This window comes from Vipera berus (genome assembly GCF_964194415.1).
Source record: "Vipera berus genome assembly, chromosome: 1".
Lineage (NCBI taxonomy): Eukaryota > Metazoa > Chordata > Lepidosauria > Squamata > Viperidae > Vipera > Vipera berus.
The window spans coordinates 95,637,315-95,660,695 of record NC_138202.1 but is presented as its reverse complement, the minus strand read 5'-3'; the positions used below and the strand labels follow the sequence as shown (position 1 = coordinate 95,660,695).

At 40.3% G+C, this 23,381-nt stretch overlaps 1 protein-coding gene across 1 annotated transcript in view; it reads left to right on the top strand.

The window, feature by feature from the left end:
- The window catches only part of CSTF3 (cleavage stimulation factor subunit 3), a 69,457-nt gene extending 46,076 nt beyond the window's left edge, over nt 1-23,381 (top strand). The window contains exons 6-21 of the mRNA XM_081341256.1: nt 471-537; nt 625-659; nt 765-891; nt 4,611-4,688; nt 4,854-5,016; nt 5,482-5,591; nt 6,644-6,760; nt 11,362-11,436; nt 14,873-15,016; nt 15,101-15,203; nt 17,307-17,376; nt 18,588-18,783; nt 18,894-19,047; nt 19,342-19,436; nt 19,572-19,632; nt 22,673-23,381. Coding sequence (XP_081197382.1) covers nt 471-537; nt 625-659; nt 765-891; nt 4,611-4,688; nt 4,854-5,016; nt 5,482-5,591; nt 6,644-6,760; nt 11,362-11,436; nt 14,873-15,016; nt 15,101-15,203; nt 17,307-17,376; nt 18,588-18,783; nt 18,894-19,047; nt 19,342-19,436; nt 19,572-19,632; nt 22,673-22,875 — 1,798 coding nt within the window. The 3' untranslated portion in view covers nt 22,876-23,381. The remainder of the gene's footprint in view (nt 1-470; nt 538-624; nt 660-764; nt 892-4,610; nt 4,689-4,853; nt 5,017-5,481; nt 5,592-6,643; nt 6,761-11,361; nt 11,437-14,872; nt 15,017-15,100; nt 15,204-17,306; nt 17,377-18,587; nt 18,784-18,893; nt 19,048-19,341; nt 19,437-19,571; nt 19,633-22,672) is intronic.

Genomic DNA, 23,381 nt, shown 5'->3' with positions numbered 1-23,381 from the left:
TGCAAGCACAGTCACAAGTTCACTTAGCAACTGTTTTGCTTAATGACTGAAGTGTCTGTCTCAATTGTAGCCACTAAACAAGAACTATTGGTATTTTCAGTTATTACAGTAATGTAATCCCAGAGTAAGATTGCCAATAAAGAGCAAAATGTCTGAATATTATTAAAGCTGCTTTATTTCAGCTCTTTCTAAACCCTAAAGTGTTCCATTATTTCCCAAAGAAGTTGAAACCTCAGTGTGCTTTTAAAAAATCCTTTTAAAATGCAGCATATAGGTTCCTTGATCAGGGAATTCTCTCCAAAATGTAGATCCTCTTCAGGCATGTCAGACTTTGCCCTATGAAAAGCCTGGAATAGTATTTTTATGTATGATAAACCTGCTTGTTTAAAGTAAATTGAACATAATAAATATTTTTCATGCAATAAATATTTTTCATGCAAGTTTGTGTGTTTTCTGTGTATTTTTTACAGAGAAAAAATGGCTCAAGCGTATGATTTTGCTCTAGATAAAATTGGCATGGAAATAATGTCATATCAGGTAGGTTTCTAAATATATTTTGGGAAATGTTTTTTCTAAATATTGGAACAGTTACGACAAACTAAACTTTGACTGCTTTTTATATAGATCTGGGTGGATTACATCAATTTTTTGAAAGGCGTGTAAGTACAATATTTTTTCTTTTATGTTAATTAATGCAATGTTGATATTCATACAGGTTGCAAAGTGTAATTGCTGACATGTTACTGTCTCACCTCACTATTTAGTGAAGCAGTAGGGTCCTACGCAGAAAACCAGAGGATAACAGCTGTCCGCAGGGTTTATCAGCGAGGCTGTGTGAACCCTATGATCAACATTGAACAGCTTTGGCGAGATTATAACAAGTATGAAGAGGTAAATGAAAAGATGCTAGCATTCCAACTTGAGTGACTCTAACACAAGTATTTTCTTCCTCTGCAGTGGAAGCTTTTTCTGATCAGTCAAAGTGAATAGACTCTTGTCTCATACTGTTCAAATTAAAATCATTTAAAATCATCTTCTGCATTTAAGACCAGCCATTTATATTCCTTCCCCCTTTGTTGCTTTGTTTATCATCTCAAATCATAAACAGTCTAGAGAATTTGAAAGCTAATACATTATTTGGTAAAGCTGAGTTAACTTCAGAAAGGCATTCATATTTGTAAAGAAGTAAATCCTATCCCACTGAAATCTCTGGGATCCTTGTTTGACTGGATTTTTGTACCTGATCTCAATGATGCAAAATTTACATATGGAGAATATTGGATTGCAGATACGGTTTTGATCATTTTGGCCACAAAGTATATATTCTGTGATAATCCTAGCTCAAGAATAGCTAATGAATCTTTTGGAAACAAACGTTTTCATAACATAAACAGGTAGATTTTAAAAAATTTTTATAATATTCAAATCTGAGTTGCATTGACTACTTTAAGTTTATTGAACTTAAGCATTTACTTTCTGCCTTAATCAGAGTGCACTCAGAATTATTTCTGAAATTACTTTTCTGAGGCCTTGTAAGAATTAACTGATGTTCCCAAGCCAGCAGCTTACCTTTATTAAAAATGGAAAGAAGTGCCTTCTGGTTTTGTGTCACAACGAGACGGGATGCAGGAAGGCAGAGCTCTGCCTTCCGTGCTCGATTTTGTCCTGCTGGGGTCCTGAAAAGGGCCTAAAGTCTCCCCAAAGAGGCGATGAAGAAGGAGGGGTGCCTTGTCAATCATGGAGAGATGGTGGTCCCTCTGTTCGATCCAAGGAAAGCCCCCTAAATTGGCAGGGAAAAGACCGGCCACACCTTTGTGGCCGGCCATTAGATGCTGACAACCAAAGAACAAAAGCTTTAATTAGCACATTGTAAACAACATGTATGGACTGGGTGAGAATATTGATCCTTTCTTTGCTATTTTATAACTGAATTTCCTGGAAAAGGCTCCGAAGAAGCTTAAAACCTCTGGATATGAACGGAAGCGGCATTTTAAATTTTTTATGGGGGACAGAAATACACAATACTGAAGTGAAAGTAGTACAAAGCTACAGTTTTGATAAATCTGAGAACTGAGATAATTGTTAAGATTTTCTCTGGAAAAAAACTATTGAGGTGAATTGTAAGAAATATAAGAAATCAACCCTTTGTTTTAAGACTGGAAAATGGACTTTGAATGACATCTAGTGGTAGATTTTAGTACAGCACCATAACTAGCTCCTGGGCTGCTTGGTGAATTTCAGCTTAAGGGAGAACAGCTGGCAATAAGGGAAAATATTTTGGCATATTTATCATCCTGTCCTTGGATTATAAATACCTACTAAGCTTGGACTTTTAATTTCAAGACTTAGTGGGAGAGAAAGAAAAAAATGTCTTTTGAATATGTCTGGCTGCAGGGAGGTGGAACATTTTGAACACTTGGAACATTGTGGATTACAACCTTGCCTGACTGATAATTTTCAGGATACTTGGGATAAAGGATTACTATAAAATATTGCTGTTAGAACTGAATTATAAAGGCTATATATAAAGACCAGAAAACAAGAGGAAATTTTGTTCCACTCTTACTGAGACTGGTGATACTAGAGGATTTCTAGAAATAATGCCTCAAGAAGAAACAAATACCTTTCAGAAGGAAATACTCTCTATGCTACAGCAGATTCATCAAACAATTGTTGCACACAAAGAGGACATAAAAAGAAACCATAATGAGACTAAAAATAACCTAGATAATATAAAGGACCAAATGTCCAAATTGAAGTTGCAACTGGAAAGCTCCCAGACAACGACTACAAAGTATGAACAAATAAACCAGAAATCACAGGGTGAAGCAGAAGAAATTGATCTAGAAATGGAGGGGACAGGAGAAGGGAAATATGGACTGCCATACACAAAATACTGGAAGACCTACCTATAACAATGAAAATACAAAAGATCCTTTACTCCTTTCTCCAAAATACACCTGATGACAAGGAAGAAGATTCTAGAAAATGGAACATAGAGCAGGCAGGGGAATTGTCTAGCTAGGGAATGTGAATGGGCAGAGTTGCTCTCCAAAAATACTCTACCTAAATTGTCTTTCTCATGCCAAGCATCTTTCACACAAATAGAAAGAAAATTCTTGGGCGATTTAATTGCCTTGGCCTAGAAAGCTGCTTGGCAAAGAAAGAAAGTGAGAGTTAGACTTAAAAACAGACGATTTGATCTACCAGAGCGGGCACTATCTCTTTAATATATTTGTTTGAATATGATTAAAAGAACGGATGACCTTTAGATATAACTACATTTTTATAATGGAAGATAAGATTTAGAATTAAAATAGCATTTTTTTTCTTCTTTTGATATGAGAAATTTGAAAATAAGAGGAGGATTGGTATGAATAATTTTTAGCTAATTAAATGTAATTAATATTGAGAAAATCATAAAGATACTGTACTTTAAACATTGATGGGAAATCAAACTTTAATAAGAGCATGAAAAACAGGATATTGACTTATGAATTGATAGTTATTTCTATAATATTAGTAAAATATGATGAAGATGTCTATATCTAATTTTTTGTACATTAATTGTACTAAGAATTGTAATTGTTTAATGAGAGGAAAAGGGGAAAAATATGGGGAAGATCAAGGAAGAAATACTGAATTGTGCAGTACTGAATAAATTTATATTGAAGAAGTTAATATTAAATATGTGAACCCAGATATGTTGTTTACTATGCTCTAAAAATTGTAATTTTAAAAAATTATAACCTATAAAAATAAATAAAAGTGGAAAGAAGTGGATGGAGTTAATATGAATTGTTTATGTACCAGTTATAATAACAATGTGAATACCCTATATTGACAACCAGTGGTTGGTTATTTCAAAAACTGAAAACTGTGAAACTAATTCATCTAAAAATGTGGCTAATGCCACAGAAACCTCCTCCCCTCCACCCCTTCCTTCCTTCCTTCCTTCCTTCCTTCCTTCCTTCCTTCCTTCCTTCCTTCCTTCCACAAGAAATCTGGTCTAGTCAAAGATTTTGAAGGTTTTCTTTAATTACGTACATTTCTGGTCATTCTTCTTTTAAATTCTCATATTATAGTTTTGCTGTATATACCATACAGCAGAGGTCTCCAACCTTTTGGGCACCAGGGACCAGTTCCGTGGAGAAAGGCTTTTCCACAGACTGGAGAGTACGTGGTTTGGTGTGCTGCCTGCATCCCACGGATGGGCTTTGCTTGTGTGGACCAGTTGCTGGTATGCCACGGCCTGGTACTGGTCCATGGACTGGGGGTTGGGGACTCCTGTTGGGGACTGGTGGCCTAGTGGTGAAGATGCTTGCCTCCCAGTTGGAAAGTTGAAAATTCAGTCCTAGGTAGTGGCAGTTTCTCCTGTAGGATGCAAAGAAAAAATATCTGCTGTGGCATCAGGATGGGCATCCGGTCAGTAAATGCTCAACTCCATCCAGTCGCTCCGACGCCACTCTGAATCAAGGGATTAGAGGGTTGTAAAAAGGGAGCTGTGTATACCATATATAACTTGTTTAATAAAATACATAAAAGGAGGTCTCAGTGAACCTCTGCAAGTACAGGTTTTCAGAGTTTAACAGCTTGTTCTCTTCTTCCAGGGAATCAATATCCACTTAGCCAAAAAAATGATTGAAGATCGTAGTAGAGATTACATGAATGCTAGACGTGTTGCTAAGGTATGGACGATGGTAGATTTTTGTTTTCCTTTTAACGAATACATTTTGGTGAAACACTGAACTGCAATACGTGTCCAATAGAATAACTTTCAAATATTAAAAACACAACACATTATTGAATTATTTGTCTTGTTTTAAATGTTGTAATATCTGCCTATCTTTTAGGAGTATGAGACTGTGATGAAAGGTCTGGATCGTAATGCTCCCTCTGTCCCACCACAAAATACTCCACAAGAAGCACAGCAGGTAGACATGTGGAAGAAATACATTCAGTGGGAAAAGAGTAACCCTCTGCGTACTGAAGACCAAACCCTTATCACAAAGAGAGGTAACTTCATTTTTTTGTTTTGTTTTACTTTTCAGATACTTTGATAGAGTCTAGATTCTAAATCAAGAGTACTGTGTTGTGTGCTAAGTCTTTTCTTACTGCCCGGATCGCTTCCATGATGGAATTGCAAGGCATTTCCAAACAGAATCTGATCATTTTGGCATAGAAGAATAAATCTACCTTTGCTTAGATTAGAGGATACAAGAATGATTCCCTTGTGTGATAAATACTATGATATTTCTTGGGTCACCAACAATTTTAAATGTTTTTAAAAAACTACAGTGAAAATACAAAACAAGTACATTTGTGAGAATGCCCTCAAATTTACAAACAATAAGATGTCATTTTTCAGTCAGACAATGCATGATTGGTTAATGAGGAGCTTTGAGAAACATTGTGCTTTAAATAACTAATTATTTGTTTTGCAAAATGCCAAATAAGCATTGTCTTTGTGTCTTCTCCTAGTGATGTTTGCATATGAACAATGCCTCTTAGTATTGGGTCACCATCCTGATATCTGGTACGAAGCTGCACAATATCTTGAACAATCCAGCAAGCTGCTAGCTGAGAAAGGGGTAAGAAAACATGATGAAATATCTGCATGTACACTACTGACATAGATAACACATTGCTTTGTGTTATCCATGTATTTTATTACACATTGTTATTTCATATTAACAATGTTAATTATTTTAAAATTGATCTGTTCTTATACAAACACCAATTTGACTTAATAAGTTAATCTAGGTTTAAATAAATGAGAAATTGCACGGAAACAAAAATAACCAGTCTTGTGAATTTATTGCAGGTGGTCCTCTGATTACAATGGTAATTGAATTGGAATTCCCATCACTAAATGATACGGTCATAAAGGGTGACCACCTTACGTAGTGAGACTGCAATTTTGGCAGTCCAGTTGCTATTGTAATCCCAGAACCATGCAAGTTGAGCACAAAGATGCAGCAATCCCAGGAAAGCAGGCCCGAGGGTACTCTAATGCTGCTGGGGAGGTTCTACCAGGGGGCAGAGGGTTCTACATGTAGATGCTCCAGTGTGTGGGTGGGAGGCTGGGGTGGGCTGCAATCAGATTTTGTGGTTCATGGGCAGGTGCACAAATGCCATGGGGTAATAATTCAAGAGCATAGGTGAGCAAAAAAGCAGTGGATGTGGGAGCAATTTTCAACTATCTGCTGGCTTTGCTATTGACTTTGGTTGAAATTATTATCCTGTGGCTGTCACAGGATAATGATCATGAGCTGAGCACTGAGCATCTGAATTTTGATCACATGATTGCAGGGGTGTTGCAATGGCCAGAACTTGAAGAACCAGTTGTAAGTGCCCTTTGTTCAGCACCATCATAATTTTGAACAGTTGCTAAACAAGGGTTGTAACCCAAGGACTACTTGTATGACATAAATTTTTGCAGCCAATATATATAAAATGAACTCCAATATCTAATTAGAAATCAGTCATGTTTGCTTGTTCTTGATATGCACTCCAATTAAGTTTACAATGCAATTATATTTTTCTTTCAGTGAGCATGGTTTAAATGACTGAATTGTTTTCTGACTATCCTTTTTAATTATTTTGTCTGACAAATTCTTTTCATTATTTGATCTTATTTTAGGATATGAACAATGCTAAACTTTTCAGTGATGAAGCAGCAAATATTTATGAAAGAGCAATCAGCACTTTATTAAAAAAGAACATGCTTCTTTATTTTGCTTATGCAGATTATGAAGAGGTGAATCAAATTCTTTATTCTCTCAAACTTTATTTTTTATACGTTTTATTAATTTTTAAAAATTACAATCTTTAGACCTTAGTAAGCAACATGTCATGCAAGGTTGTAATCCACAATGTTCCAAGTGTTCAAAATGTTCAACCTCCCTGCAGCCAGACATATTCAAAAAACAATTTTTTTCTTTCTCTCCCACTAAGTCTTGAAATTAAAAGTCTAAGCATAGTAGGTATTTATAGTCCAAGAAGGTCAGGATGATAAATATGCCAAAATATTTTCCTTTGTTGCCAGCTGTTCTCCCTTAAGCTGAAATTCACCAAGCAGCCCAGGAGCTAGTTATGGTGCTGTACTAAAATCCACCACTAGATGTCATTCAAAGTCCATTTTCCAGTCTTAAAACAAAGGGTTGATTTATATTTATTTATTTTATTTATTTATTTTATTACATTTATATACCGCCCTTTCCCTGAGGACTCAGGGCGGTTTACAGGGAATTAAAAACCACAATACAAAAGTTAAAACCAGTTTAAAAAAGATTAAACTTAACCCTGTGCAAATAAAACCCCAGTTAAAATAAATTAATCCTCAGCCTGGGCCAGAGAGCTCAAAGAGCCAGGTCTTCAGGCCCCGGCGGAATGAACGGAGGTCGGGGGCAGTCCTCAGCTCCACTGGCAGCTGGTTCCAGAGGGCAGGCGCCCCCACTGAGAAGGCCCTATCCCTGGGCGTTACCCGCCGGCAATCTCTTACCGGTGGGACCCTGAGCAGACCCTCCCTGTGGGAGCGCACTGGACGAAGGGCACTTGATGCTGGCAGCAGGTGTTCCCTCAAATACCCCGGACCCAAGCCATGTAGGGCTTTATAGGTAATGACCAGCACCTTGAATTTCACCCAGAGGGCAACCGGAAGCCAATGCAGCTCGCGGAGTAGAGGTGTTACATGGGAGTATCGGGAGACCCCCATTACAACTCGCGCGGCCGCATTCTGCACCAGTTGAAGCCTCCGAGTGGTCCTCAAGGGCAGCCCCATGTAGAGAGCGTTGCAGTAGTCCAAACAGGAGGTCACGAGCGCATGAGTAACTGTGCGTAGGGCATCTCGGTCCAGATAGGAACGCAACTGGCGCACCAGGCGAACCTGGGCAAAAGCCCCCCTGGTCACGGCTCCTATGTGGTCTTCAAAATTGAGTCGTGAATCCAGGAGGACGCCCAAGTTGCGAGCCCTATCAACGGGGGGTAACACCTCACCCCCCATCGTTAGAGATGGAATAGTCTGGTTGACCCGAGATGCCGATATGCACAGCCACTCAGTCTTGGCGGGATTGAGACGAAGCCTGTTTCTCCCCATCCAGACCTGGACCGCCTCCAGGCACCGGGACATCACGGCAAGGGCATCACTGGGTTGGTTCGGGGTGGAAAGAAAAAGTTGGGTATCATCAGCGTACTGATGATACCCCACACCGAAACCACGAATGATCTCACCCAGCGGCTTCATATAGATGTTGAACAGGAGGGGCGAGAGAACCGACCCCTGAGGAACTCCACAAATGAGAGGCCTTGGGGCGGATCTCTGCCCTCCCGCCAACACCGACTGCGAGCGGCCCAGGAGATAGGAGGAGAACCACCGTAAAACGGTGCCTCCCACTCCCAACCCCCTGAGACGCCGCAGCAGGATACCATGGTCGATGGTATCGAAAGCCGCTGAGAGATCTAATAGGACCAGGACAGAGGAGCAACCCCTGTCCCTAGCCCTCCAGAGATCATTCACCAGCGCGACCAATGCCGTCTCCGTGCTGTGTCCGGGTCTGAAACCCGATTGGTACGGGTCCAGATAATCAGTTTCCTCCAGGAACAGAGGAAGCTGATGCGCCACCACACTCTCAACAACCTTCGCCAAAAAGCGAAGGTTGGAGACTGGACAATAGTTATTTAAAACAGCTGGGTCCAAAGCAGGCTTCTTGAGGAGGGGTCTCACCACTGCCTCCTTCAAGGCGGCAGGGAAGACACCCTCCTTCAAAGAAGCAGTTATTACTGCATGGAACCAGCCTCGTGTCCCATCCCAAGCCGCATAAGCTAGCCAGGAGGGGCACGGATCCAACAAACAGGTGGTGGTGCTCAGTCTCCCCATGATCCTGTCCACATCATCAGGGGAAACAGGGTCGAACTCAGTCCAGATAACATGCTCAAGACCGCCCGATTCCTCCACATCAGACTCTGCCCAGTCAGAGTCCAGACCGGTCCGGATCTGAGCGATTTTGTCCGCCAGATGATGACTAAACTCCTCGGCTCGTCCCCGCAAGGGATCCTCTCTCACCTCCTGGTTAAGGAGGGAGCGAGTTACCCTAAACAGGGCGGCCGGGCGATTATCTGCGGACGCGATAACGGCAGCAAAGTAGTTAGACTTCGCCGTCCTTATCGCCGCAAGATAAGACCTTATAAAGGTTCTTAACTGCAATCGGTCAGATTCGGATCGGCTGGACCTCCAACCGCTCTCTAGACCTCGTCTCCGACGCTTCATCTCCCGGAGCTCCACAGAGAACCATGGGGCCCAACGGGATCTGCGCCGGGTCAGAGGTCGCAAGGGTACAACGCAGTCAAGTGCCCCGGCGGCCGCCGTTTCCCAGGCATCCACCAGAGCATCGACTGGGCTGTGGGTAAGGGTGATGGGTATAGGCCCAAGCGCCCTCTGGAACCGTTCCGGGTCCATTAGGCGCCTGGGGCGGAACCACCTGGTCGGTTCCGCCGCCCAGCGGCGGGGGGTGGCATAACGGAAAACCAGCCGCAGGAGGTAATGATCTGACCATGACAGGGGGGTGATGGTCGGTGAACCCCCACCCAGATCATCCAACCATTGTCCAGATAGGAACACCAGGTCGAGAGTATGATCCCCCACATGAGTCGGGCCCTCAATAACTTGGGTCAGGCCCATGGCCGTCATGGAGGCCATGAACTCCCGAGCTAACTCAGACGACCCTCCCAGTGACGGCAGGTTGAAGTCACCCAGGACTATAAGCCTGTGGAACTCCACCGCCAGCCCTGAGAGAGTGTCGAGCAGCTCGGGCAGGGCTGTTGCCACACAGCCGGGCGCCAGGTATGTGAGCAACAAGCCCAACTGAGCCCGAGGACCACATCTCAAGAGGGATTCACTCCCGGCCATCTGGACAATGGTGGACTCCCGCGGACACAGAGTCTCCCGAATAACCACTGCCACCCCACCACCCCTGCCCTGAGCCCGTGGCTGGTGTAGCACCCGGAAACCTGGAAGGCATAACTCGGTCAGAGGCACCCCTCCCTCCGAACCCAACCAAGTTTCCGTAATGCACACTAGATCCGCACATTCCTCCTCGATCAGATCATGAATGAGGGGAGCTTTGTTAACGACGGATCTAGCGTTAAAATAGACCAGCCTGAGCTCAGGGACCTGATCACCCTCATCCCCGGGTAAGAGGGTGCTAACCGGAGGGTTGGAGCGCGCCACCGCTCGGAGATAGCGGGGGCGCGATCCCGGGTGTTGATATGGCCCTCCGTGCAAGCACCTGCTGCCATTCCCTATCGTCGTGGGGATTTGAAGCCCCACCCCAACATTCCCAGAACCAGCAGCCACCTCCCCCAACCCCGTCCCGTCAGGACCCCTAACAGGCCCAGGCTGAGTGCCGGTTAAAGATTCCCTCCCCACCCTCCTACCCCTCCCCCTCCCTAACCTTTTAAAATAACCGGCTAAAATTTTTATCGGGCCTATTTCTTACAATTCACCTCAATAGTTTTTTTTCCCAAAGAGAAAATCTTAACAATTAATCTCAGTTCCCAGATTTATCAAAACTAGCTTTGTATTACTTTCACTTCAGTATTATGTATTTCTGTCCCCCATAAAAAATTTAAAACGCCGCTTCCATTCATATCCGGAGGTTTTAAGCTTCTTGGGAGCTTTTCCCAGGAAATTCAGTTGTAAGATAGCAAAGAAAGAATCAATATTCTCCCAAACATGCTGTTTATGATATGCGCCAACCTAGCAGTTCGAAAGCACGTAAAAATGCAAATAGAAAAATAGGGACCACTACGGTGGGAAGGTAACAGCGTTCCGTGCGCCTTTGGCGTCTAGTCATGCCGGCCACATGACCATGGAGACGTCCGAGGACAAGCGCTGGCTCTTTGGCTTTGAAACGGAGATGAGCACTGGCCCCTAGAGTTGGAAACGACTAGCACACTTGTGCGGGGGAACCTTTACCTTTACCTAATTAAAGCTTTTGTTCTTCGGTTGTCAGCAGCAAATGGCCAGCCACAGAGGTGTGGCTGGTCTTTCCCCTGCTGGTTTAGAGGGCTTTCTTGGATCAAACGGAAGGACCGCTGTCTCTCTATGAGTGACAAGGCACCCCTCCTTCATCGCCTCTTCAGGGTGACTTTAGGCCCTTTTCAAGGCCCCAGCAGAGCGAAATCAGGTGCAGAAGGCAGAACTTAACCTTCCTGCATCCCATCTCACCGCGACATGAAACTGGAAGTCTATTCTCTTAAACGTTAATGAAATCCTCCCTATGGTTAGAGAATGTAATCTCTAACTATTATGCTGGTCACTTTGGGCCTAAACTAATCAAATATTTTTTGATTTTTTTGTAGAGTCGTATGAAATATGAGAAAGTACACAGCATATATAATAGACTCTTGGCTATTGAAGACATTGATCCCACTTTGGTATGTTTGATCTATAATACTTCAACTTTCAAATAATTGCAGTTTGTCCAACTTTGATTCTCTTAGGTTAGGTCTCTCAGTGGCAATTTTTGTTACCATCTTCGTGCTTATATAATCAATTGTACGTTATTTCAGCTTTTTTGTCATTGTGATAAAGATTATGTTGCTGTGCTTATAATTATGGAAATATGAAAAATATTACACATTGTTTTCAACATGTGTTTAAATAGAATAGCAAGTAGAAATGCTGTTAACAATAATTTCATTTGCATTAATAGCATTAGGGTCATCAAGAATGCTAGAATATCCTAGCAGAAAAGGGTAGTTACCAAAAAACAAAATAAGATTTTCATAATATCTAGCTCTCTTTTATCTTTTATTTATTTTATTATAGTCTGTTTGATGTGAGCTGCCCAGAGTTGAGAGTCAAGTAACATCCAAGTTTAATTTGTTATTGTTGTTATTTCACTTGGGGGTATACATACATAGGTATCAAAGCAAGGTGAAGAACCATATTCAAAAATAAGTTTTAGTAATACAAACTTTCTCAGCTGTTTAAGGATTTGTTTATTTATTTAAACAATCTATCTGGTTGCCCAGTTCATTAAATATGAAGTGAGCAGCCAAAATAAGATTAAAAAGTAAAACAAGATAATTAATAAACATAAAACCACCAGAACATGGTATAAAACTTGTATCTTAACTTGTACTCAGAAGCCAATAGAAGGCTAGTGTAGTTCATAAAGTAGTGATGTTACATGGGTACATTATGGTACACCCATTACTATTCGTGCCATTGCATTCTGGAACAATTACAGCATTTGGATAGTCTTCATGGGAAGTCCCATGTACAGCTGCAGTCAGCAATTGAAATGAGAGGTAACTAAGGCATGAGTGACAGTGAACAGATCCAGGATTGAGTGTGATTAATGCACAAGATGGAGTTGTTCAAAGGCCCTTTTACCCACAGCTCTGCTCTTCAAGCAGAAGCTGCAAGTCCAATTTGGGCCTCCAAATTCTGCACTGAATAATAGAGCTGGAAGGGACTTTGGAGGTGTTCTAGTTCAACCCCCTGGTCAAGCAGGAAATCCTATACCATTTCAAACAAATAGTTGTCCAACCTCTTCTTAAAAACCTCCAGTGTTAGAGCAACCATAATTTTTGGAGTTGTGAGACAACTGATTTTGTCTGGGAGAATGCAACCTCGCCAGTAATTAAAGATGGAAGTCTATAGATGCAGGGGCAGGGGTGGAGGCATTAAAACATTCAGTCATGCTTACATTATTTTCCCATCCAGACACTCTCCCCAGTCTACACACATTTTGAAAGAACCTTGTTTGCATAATTTGATTGACCAAGGGTAGAATTGTAAAGCTGTATATCACCAGCATACTGATGATACTTAAGCCCATACCGATGGATGACTTCACTCACTGGTTTCATGCTAAATAGAAGCAGAGAGAGGGTAGAGCTCTGAAAGAACTTGAAAAATTAGTAATCTAGGGCTATATTTCTCCCAATCAAAGCCAACTGGAACTGACTTGGAGGAACAAAACCACACACCATTGTGCCCACATACCCAATCCCCTAAGCTAATTCAGAAGGATACCAAGATTGATGGTATTGAGGGCTACTGAAAAATCAGGTATGGTCAGGATGCATCACGCCTATCTCAGTTCTGTTGTAGGTCAACTGCAAGTGCAATTAATGCTAGTATATCAGTGTTGTAGCCCAGTCTGAAACGCAACAGAAAAGGGTCCAGATAATCTATTTCCTCCAGGTTCCTCTGGACCTGCAAGCCTACCACCTTCTCAAGGTTGGAGACAGGGTGAAAATCTTCCAGAGCTGTTGGATCCAAGGATAGTTTCTTGAGGATGGGGTGGACCACCACCACTTTAAGGGCGGCAGAACATTTCCTCCCTCAAGGATGACTTCACCACTGCCTGGATCCAAACACAGGTTGTCTCCCAAGAGGCCTTAACCAGCCAGGAGGGACACGGATGTAAGTTACAGGAGGCCATAGATTCCTTGTCCACATCCTTGAGACCAACCGGCTTAAACTTTTCTCATATAACCATATATGACTGTGCCTCAAGCAATTTCAAAGCACCTGCACAACTGGAATCCAATTCAGAATGGATTTTAGTTTCCTTATCTGCCTCAGGCATCTTTGTAGTTATCCTGCAGATATTCCTCAGGCCCATCCCTACCTAGGAGTGACTGGGTCACCTTGAACAGGAGCTCTAGATGGCTATTTGCACCTAGAGACACAATAAGGGAAGAAAAATAATCACATTCCTGACTGGATTTATTACTTCAGAGGTATTCTAGAGATTTCTGCTGCTGTTTTATTTCCAAAGCTTTTTGAAAACCAGGGAGATTTTCTGGGATCCACAAGCAGAAAGAATTTACATTGATACAGCCCAATCTAGAAGTGTGGTTGACCCGTTCATTCAAGGTGCAACTATGGCTTCATAGTAACCATGAAGTTCCAAGCTCCTTCTGACCCCATATCCAGGGGGAGGCAGGTTGAAGACCTTCAATATAAGTCTGGGAAATTCTACTGCCAATCCAGTTATGACACTGATCAGTTCAGAAAGCGGAGCTGGTCCAGTAGCAGCAATCCCAATTGATCACTTGAGGCCTTATTGATCAATAAAGCCTCTGAGAGCTGTCAGGATCTTTCAGGTGACAATAGCCCCTCTGCTGCCTTGCCTTAGAATCATGGCTGGTGCTACACTTGAAACCCAAATGGGCACATTTTTGAGATGGGAATTTCTGCATGGCCAACCAGCCTTTAGTAATAGATATCAGATCCATTTCAGTAAGTCATATTAATTATCATTATTATTAAACCTGATCAGAATTATGAGATTATATATTATCTATTATGAAAAAAGAAGATTGATTTATTCCACTTCATTTTCCACATCTAAGCAAACCTAAACAATTCATTCAGAGCCCTAAAGGTTTCTGGCAATTTGGATAGCAGCTGGAGAAGGAGAAAAGCAAAGTGGCTTATAATTCCAACTCTAGGGCTAGTAACTTGAGCAATACATTAGTGAAGATTTTTGATCAGTGAATTGTACATCAGTGCTATTTGCTATGTGAGGCTTGGTTTGATCCCCAAGGAATTTGAGAAGCAATATGAGTTTAGACAATTATGTGTTGTTACGTTTTGGATACTTAAAAACTAAAACATGTTAAATATACAGTATATGGTACCTTGAATTTCAAAATATACTACTCAAAAAAATAAAGGGAACACAAAATAAGACATCCTACTATTAAATACAGTACATTGTGTTGTTTAAGTGTTCCCTTTATTTTTTTGAGCAGTATATAAAGAAGTTTAAATAAGCAACAAAGCCACTTTCGTAATAAAGCGTAGGTCTCTTTATACTACACTGCAGCTTAAAGATTATCCATTCTTCAGGTTTATATTCAATATATGAAGTTTGCAAGGCGAGCAGAAGGTATAAAATCAGGCCGAATGATATTTAAGAAAGCACGAGAAGATGCCCGCACCCGCCACCATGTCTATGTTACAGCTGCTCTGATGGAATATTATTGCAGCAAGGTAATTCTTCATAGTTAGTGAAATTATTATATCATTTTTAGATGTTCATTTTTTACTTGACTAATAACATTTTTAAATTCACAGGACAAGTCAGTGGCTTTTAAGATTTTTGAGCTAGGCTTGAAGAAATATGGAGACATTCCAGAATATGTCTTGGCATATATTGATTATCTTTCTCATTTGAATGGTAAGTCCCAGGAAGAAGTCATTAAATTGGAGAGTATAATTCACTGTGTCTTTTTTTCCACTAGAATATTAATATTCATTTATAACCGCCCTAAATGCAGTGAAAATAATAAGTATTTTTGTACAAACAAAATAAATGTTTTCCCCAAAATTGAGTGTCTAATTTTGATAATCGATAATTTTATAGGCATTCTTATAAAAAAAAACGACTTTTAAAATTTAGCGTTTATTTTTTCAAAAAGCTTATTTTATCAGGATTTGTTCCAGGAAGGGTTATTATACTCAGAAAAATCTGACTTGGTAAGTAAAGGCTGATGGAGGACTTGAATATAACAGAGAACTAAAAAGATGAACTGGACAGATTTTGGGTTAAATGTCCCCTCATAGACAAATGTACAGGGAGTCCTCACATGTTGACTATCCAATTCAATAACTGAAGTTACATCAGCACTGAAAGAGTAGGTTTCTGAAAGGTCCTCAAACTGGTGGGTGGCTGTCCCAGTCACCGTGGTCACGTGATCATGATTTGAGTGCTTGACAACCAGTGCACATTTACAATAGTTGCAGCATCCTGTGGTTATCTGATTGCCATTTGCAGCATTCCTAGCCAGTTTAAAAATGACACTTACAAATTTATCTAGAATAAATAAACTAATGAAATGTTCAGATGAGACTAAAGAAGACACAGACTAAATAAACTAAAGGCTACTCTAATCCTAGAGTAGCCCTATGGTGAGCTAGGCAGAAAATAAATTTAATAATAAAAAAATAAACTGTTTGATCCTACGTACCCTGCTGTTGTCAATAATTCTAAATTGACTTTTAAACTCTTACGTTAAGATTTGGGTTCTGATGTGATACTGAAAACTACATGGACATATCCATGAAATCACTGGGAGCCAGGCTTGTCTCAAAGGAGGCTTTGCTTTTTACAAATAGTTTTGGACAACTGAGTAATATGTTCTTTAATGACAATAAAGTGTATTATGGATGGATTCTAATTAAATATTTCCACAAAGTTTCTATTATAAAATAGAAACTGTACTTCCTTTCCTCAACAGATCTTTGTGAATGCCTTTCAAATCTGCTCTAGAATTGTCCTGGGCAAGGAGAGTGAGAAATGGTTTTATAGAAAAGGCATATGTATTGGATCCTGCCCAATATACTTAAAGTGAATACATATTAGGCTTCAATCGCATAGTATGATTTTAGTATTTACATTTTTGTGTTGATTGATGTTGTACGTATTATTAGTTTTGCTCTAAAGGCCTCATTCATCTGATAAAATAGTAACTAATTTAATATTACACAAACATTGGCCTCTACCTCAGAAGATATCTCAGCAGTGATTGGTGAGCCTTGGTGGACCAGTGGGCTAATGCCTCCTTAAGTAACACCAGCTGCCTGCAATTAGTGCAGGTTCGCATCCCACCAGGCTCAAGGTTGACTCAGCCTTCCATCCTTCCGAGGTAGGTAAAATGAGGACCCAGATTGTTGGGGGCAATTAAGCTGACTTTGTAATAATGCCGCTTGGGGGGGGGGCGAAAGCCCTAATCAGGCATATACATAGAATGAAGGCTATTGCTAAGCACATTGGTTTGTGCTTTAGATTGTAAGCCGCCCTGAGTCTTCGGAGAGGGCCGGATATAAATGGGATTAAAAACAAAAACAAAAGTTAAGTTTGTGTTGCTTCTTTTCAGACTTAAGCCTCTTTTGCTCAGTTTTTATGTAGGAAAGGCAGCCGTTAGTATCTTGTTCTGTCCATAAACATGTGGAATAAATAGGAATTTTTCAAAGAATTGTAGTGATTTTCTTATATTTTTTTAAAGGGTATGGGATGTGGAGATTTAAGGTTGAAATGATAGAGAAGGTGATAAGTTACCGAAATTGTTTCTACTTGTCTTGAAGGGGGAAATCATTGCTTTGTCTTTTTTCTTTTTGCAGATTTTTTTTTCTCTGCACCTTTTTCTTTTTCATAGTTTGCATCAGTTTTTTATCTTGTTTTTTAAAACTTCAGTAAAAATAATTCTTAAAAAATTTCTGTTTTTAAAAATCAGACAAATATACATGTGTTCATTTTTCTTTTAAACTCTGTTTTAAATAGAGGATAATAATACAAGAGTCCTGTTTGAACGTGTGTTGACTTCGGGGAGCCTTCCACCAGAGAAATCGGGGTAAGCCTTGCCAAAGCTCCTTTCTGCAAGTGATCTCTTCTGTTTTACTTGTAAGTAAGGAGAGAGCTACTAAGAGAAGCAAGGAACGTAGGCTACTCTGTGTGCATTCGTTTTCTGAATGCTTTGTGGTGCTCTGGTCTGGCATGCTTTGGCACTTTGATTCACATGCATCAGAAATGAGTTCACTGTAATCCTCTCAGTCACTCAGACAGTCAGATCGGCAGCATATAAATCTAATACATATATACATGAGTGAATGAATAGTTCCACCTCCCTGCTGGTTTTGAATCCATACGCTTCCCCATCTCATCTGTGTTTACTCTGAAAACTACAGCAATGAGTTTTCTGCAAAAGTCACTTGTAAAGTAGCATGGGTGGTGTATAAATTTGATTAATACAAACATTCATAAATGAATGATCATACCTCCTTACTGGCTTTCACCTTACATTCTTCCCCAACTCATCTGTGTTTACTCACTGAAAACTATTCCCTTTAACTAGTGATTTCTACTTGGAGCCTATTTTGGGGAACAACACTGCAGGGGAGTTAATGTACATTTGTGGATTACATTGGTCTACATTTGGCAAATAAATATTTTGTCTGCCATTTTGCTCCTAAATGTAGTGAATTGTACAATCTATGCGTGCAACTCACATTGTTTCCATTTCACTTGTAAGAGGTCTTCCACCATGGCCCTTCTTTATACATAAACTGACTGGTTGCCATTCAACCTGAATCAACATTTAAGTGCAAAATCATTTCTTTTGACTGACCTTCCTTACAAGAGCAGCTTATAGAGTGAACGCAGTTGTCATTTTTTTCTGAATCTAAAATGAACATTTTCTAAAAAAGGAGGCAGCTAATATTAACCAGTGGGCAATTGTTGTGGCATTTGATTATAAGAAAAAAATGGCTGGTATCTGAATACAATAAATTTAACATTAACATAGTTTTTCAAGCAAAGACAAAGTTAATTGGCAGCAAGCCACTAACACATAAAAGATTATTTTTTTTAGTAAACATGTAAACTGAGTCTTGCAATAAATTGGACTTGAAACCTGCTGGTTATTGAACAGTTGCAAAAAACATTGGTACTATTTTAGTCAGTGTAGTTAGAATATGCTTAAATAAGCATGGTTTCTGTCTCTTGTTGGGCATATAAATTAATTATCATTGGGTTATTTGTTCTTTTTGGTATTTTTTTATACAGAGAAATATGGGCTCGATTTTTAGCTTTTGAAAGCAATATTGGTGACTTGGCTAGCATTTTAAAGGTTGAAAAACGAAGGTTCACAGCTTTCAAGGAAGAATATGAGGGCAAAGAAACAGCTTTGCTGGTAGACAGGTATAAATTCATGGATCTGTACCCTTGTTCTGCCAGTGAACTCAAAGCTCTTGGTTATAAGGTAAGTTGAGGATGTTTCGTTATGTCCATTGCACTCTTTCATAATTTAAAGATTTTTTTGTTATTTACTTAGTCACATGAATTCACGTGAATTCATTAACGCTTTTCCAGGATGTCTCTCGTGCAAAGCTAGCAACCATAATTCCAGATCCTGTAGTGGCACCTTCAATAGTACCTGTGCTAAAAGATGAAGTAGACAGAAAGCCAGAATATCCAAAACCAGATACCCAGCAGATGATCCCATTTCAACCAAGGCATTTAGCACGTAAGCTGATTACTAAATTTTGTCAATATAAAAAGGGAAATTCTCTGCTATATTCTGACTGAAACCTTATTTTAAAAATGTTTTTTCTAGTTCACCCTTACACATGTATTCATTTAAGAGCATGTAGCAACCTGTGCAGCATGAACTTTGAGTTAAGTCATTTGACCTCAGATTTTTATTCATTGCATATGATGCCTTGCGCAATTCATCTCCAAAATAAACAAAGCTCCAATCAAGGCTTTTTACTTTTGCTATAAAACCATTAAGAGTTATTTTTGTGTTATTATATTCTAGCTCCAGGTTTACATCCAGTTCCTGGTGGTGTCTTTCCTGTTCCACCTGCTGCTGTAGTTCTAATGAAACTTCTCCCACCTCCTGTGTGTTTTCAGGTTAGTTGTAATATAATGAAATCTTCTGAAGACTTTGCAGTTTAGTAGTTCATTTCATTAATATTGCATTTATTGAACTGACATGCTTTAATGACAATATTTCTATTAAATGGCTTATCTTTTTTTCTTGCGCAGGGTCCATTTGTGCAAGTGGATGAACTCATGGAGATTGTCAGAAGATGCAAACTTCCAGACAGTAAGTTGTTTTGCCTCTGGCCCTCATTATGGAAATATCTGGTGGTAGTACATTATCACCTGTGTTGTACCTGTTCCATATCAGAGTATTTGTTCCCCACTCATCTCATATACCTGCTTTCCTAGGCAATGGGTTCAAGGCTGGTGATATAATGGAACTTCGCTAGATTGACTTGACTGTTCTTAAGAGAAACTGGATAGATCTATATTTGGGAAATGGGAAACTATATACTATGGGCACAATTATTAGGCAGCTTGTATTTTGGAGGATTAATTTTCTTACTGAACAACTACACTGCTCTCGGTCAATCCAAAATGTTAATAAACCCAAAACCTGAATATCATTCCGCCGGGACCTGAAGACTTGGCTCTTTGAGCTCTCTGACCCAGGCTGAGAATTTTAACTGGGGTTTTATTTTCAGGGATAATTTAATCTTTTAATTCTCTTTTAACTTTGTATTTTATATTGATGTGATTTTAAAATGCCCTGTAAACCGCCCTGAGTCCTTCGGGAAAGGGCGGTATATAAATCTAATAAAATCTAAATCTAAATATTTAAGAAAGTAAAAATGAGGTTTTGGCTTTCTTAGGAGAATAAAGGTAAAGGTTCCCCCGCACATGCGTGCTAGTCGTTTCCGACTCTAGGGGCCGGTGCTCATCTCCGTTTCAAAGCCGAAGAGCCAGCGCTTGTCCGAGGACGTCTCCGTGGTCATGTGGCCGGCATGACTAGACGCCAAAGGCACACGGAACGCTGTTACCTTCCCACCGTAGCGGTCCCTATTTTTCTACTTGCATTTTTACGTGCTTTCGAACTGCTAGGTTGGCAGAAGCTGGGACGAGTAACAGGCGCTCACTCTGTTACGCGGCACTCGGGATTCGACCCGCCAAACTGCCGACCTTCTGATCGACAAGCTCAGCGTCCTAACCCACTGAGCCACAATTATTGGGCAACTATTAGTGTGCAGAGTTATTATGCAACTAAATGAAAATTTGCCCATCTCATTTATTTGCATCTGTTAAAGTGAGAACAACTCAAAATGTATAAACATTTCTGATATTTCAAACAAGTGACCAATATAGCCACCCTTCTTTTCAATAACAGTCATAAGCCTTCCATTCATGGAGTTTGTCAGTTTCTTGATCTGTTGACAATCAAATGCTTTGTGCAGCAGCAACCACAGCGTCCCAGACACTGTCAGAAAGGTGTATTGTTTTCCTTCACCGTAAATCTCTCGTTTAAGAAGGGCCCACAAGTTCTCAATAGGTCTTAGGTCAGGTGAGGAAGGGGGACATGTCATTATTCTTTCAACTTTAAGGTCTTTACTGGCTAGCCATGTAGTGAAATACTTCGATATATGCAATGGAGTATTGTCCTGCTTAAAAATTATGGTCTTCTTGAAAGATGCAGACTTTTTCCTGTACTACTGCTTGAAGAAATTGTCTTCTAAAAACTGGCAGTAGGTTTGGGAGTTGATTTTGAGTCTATCTTCAACCTGAAAAGATCCAACTAGCTCTTATTTAATAATACCAGCCCATACCAGTACCCTACCTTCACCTTGCTGGCATCTGAGTCGAAGTGGAGTTCTGTGCCTGTTACTGATCCACCACAGGCCCGTCCATCTGGTCCATCAAGAGGAGTCACCCTCATCAGTCCATAAAACCTTTGAAAAATCTGTCTTGCCATTTCAACATATGTGTCTTGTTCAGTCGTGGTTGGGTTTCAGCCTTCCTTACCTTGGCCATGTCTCTGAGCAGTGAACATCTTGTACTTCTGGGCACTCCAGGTAGTTTGCAGTTCTGGAATATGACAGCACTGGAGGATAATGAGTTCCTGGTAGTTTCACGTTTGATTCTTCTCAAATCTTTGGGAGTTAATGTACATCTTTTTTTCTCAATGGGTTTCTTGTGACCCTGCTGACTATTTGCAACAAAACATTTGATGGTTCTGTGATCACACCCCAATTTCTTAGCAATTTCAAGAGTGCTGCATCCCTCTAAAAGTCTTTTTACAATTTGTGACTTTTCAGTCAGTTAAATCTCTTTTTTGGCCCATTTTGCCTGAGGCAAAGAAGCTGCCTAATAATTACGTACATCTTGATACAGGGTGTTGTGTTGCTCTCCTTAGGCCACATCCTCATTACACAAATACACATGCTTATATTCACTAAGCGTTCAAGTTTCTACAACTTGGAAGTGAAAAATATTGTTGTGACTCAGGGCCAGCCTGTGGGTCCGACAGCCGGCTCCGATGTATCGGAGGACTCAGATGTGGGGGAGGAGGGAAACGAACCGGCTGATGATGATGATTTGGAGGCTTTGCAGAGCCCTCAGCCGGGGACCTCTTCTCAGCTGTGTGAGCCCGAGAGTGCGGAGGATGATGACCCACAGCTGGCCCTGTTCAAGGACGCCCGACGCAGGAGGCAGACGAGCAGGGACAAACAAAGAAAGACTATGGGACTCCTCGGGAGGAGGCACAGGGAGACCACGCCCTGAGCTCTCTATAAAAGAAGTGTTTGGGGAGGGGCTGGTTGCTGAAAGCAACTTTTTCCGCTTGAGAAGACAAGCTCTTGTGTTTTTGTTAACTGCGTAATTAAATCTTGGCAGAAGCCTTTTAGCCTTGGACGCTTTCCAGACTCTTCTTTTGATTAGGGGTGCGAGAAGAGGGCTGGTTCAGAACAAATATGCATGAAAATGATATGGTCAAAATACTCACTTGCCTAATACTTATGCATGCTATAGATCTGGTTATGGTAAACACCAGATCTATAGTGTGCGTAATTATTAGGCAAGTGAGTATTTTGACCATATCATCATTTTCATGCATATTTTTGATATTTATATAATGGTATTATATAAAGTCATCCTTAAATTTGGAGGGGTGGCCATTTGAGCAAAACTATTTAACAGTATTCTATTCTTTTCTCAGTAATTACTGATGGATGTATTTATAATATCTCTGAATATAGATCATGTGTATGTGCACAACTATCGAGCAAACTTTTTTTCCTACAAAATGAACTCTTTCTTTCCCTCTTACAAAGCTGTGGATGAAGCTGTACGGATTATTACAGGAGGCTTACCTGACCTTTCAATGGAAGGGAATGGACCTTTGGAAAATAATGCTCTTCTCAATAAATCTGTCAAAAGACCAAATGAAGATTCAGATGACGACGAGGAAAAGGGGTCAGTGGTTCCTCCAATTCACGACATTTACAGAGCACGACAACAGAAGCGAATCCGATGAGGCATGTTGCAAATTCAGTTGTGAAAATAAAGGACTTGTAATATTTTGTCTTTCAACAAATCAAATGTTTAAAAAGAATTGAAAGTTTCTAACGTGCATCTTGCAACTGAGGTTGTTTTGTTACTGTGGTGCCTCTTTTTTACCAGCCGTTTTTTCCATCGGAAAAGGAAAAAGGCAGATGAATGAGCAAATCTGGCAGCAACTACACATTGGAACACAGACCATGCAAAATGTTTGCCATGTGTTTGGTTGATCTTCAGATGTATCCTCACATACCACTTGAATCCTTGTGGGGATTTTGACAGTTTTATTTTTAAAAACTGGAAAGCTTATAATGGGGAAATATTTTAAATGCACATTTCTGAAAAACAAAAATGTTTTCACTTTGCTCATGTAGTGTCTGTCCTGCCTTATTCTTCATTTTAATTTATGGCAGAATGAATGGAAGCTGTTTTGTAGTTTAAAATAGAAAAAAATGTTCCTTTCAAATAAAGGATCTCCATAAA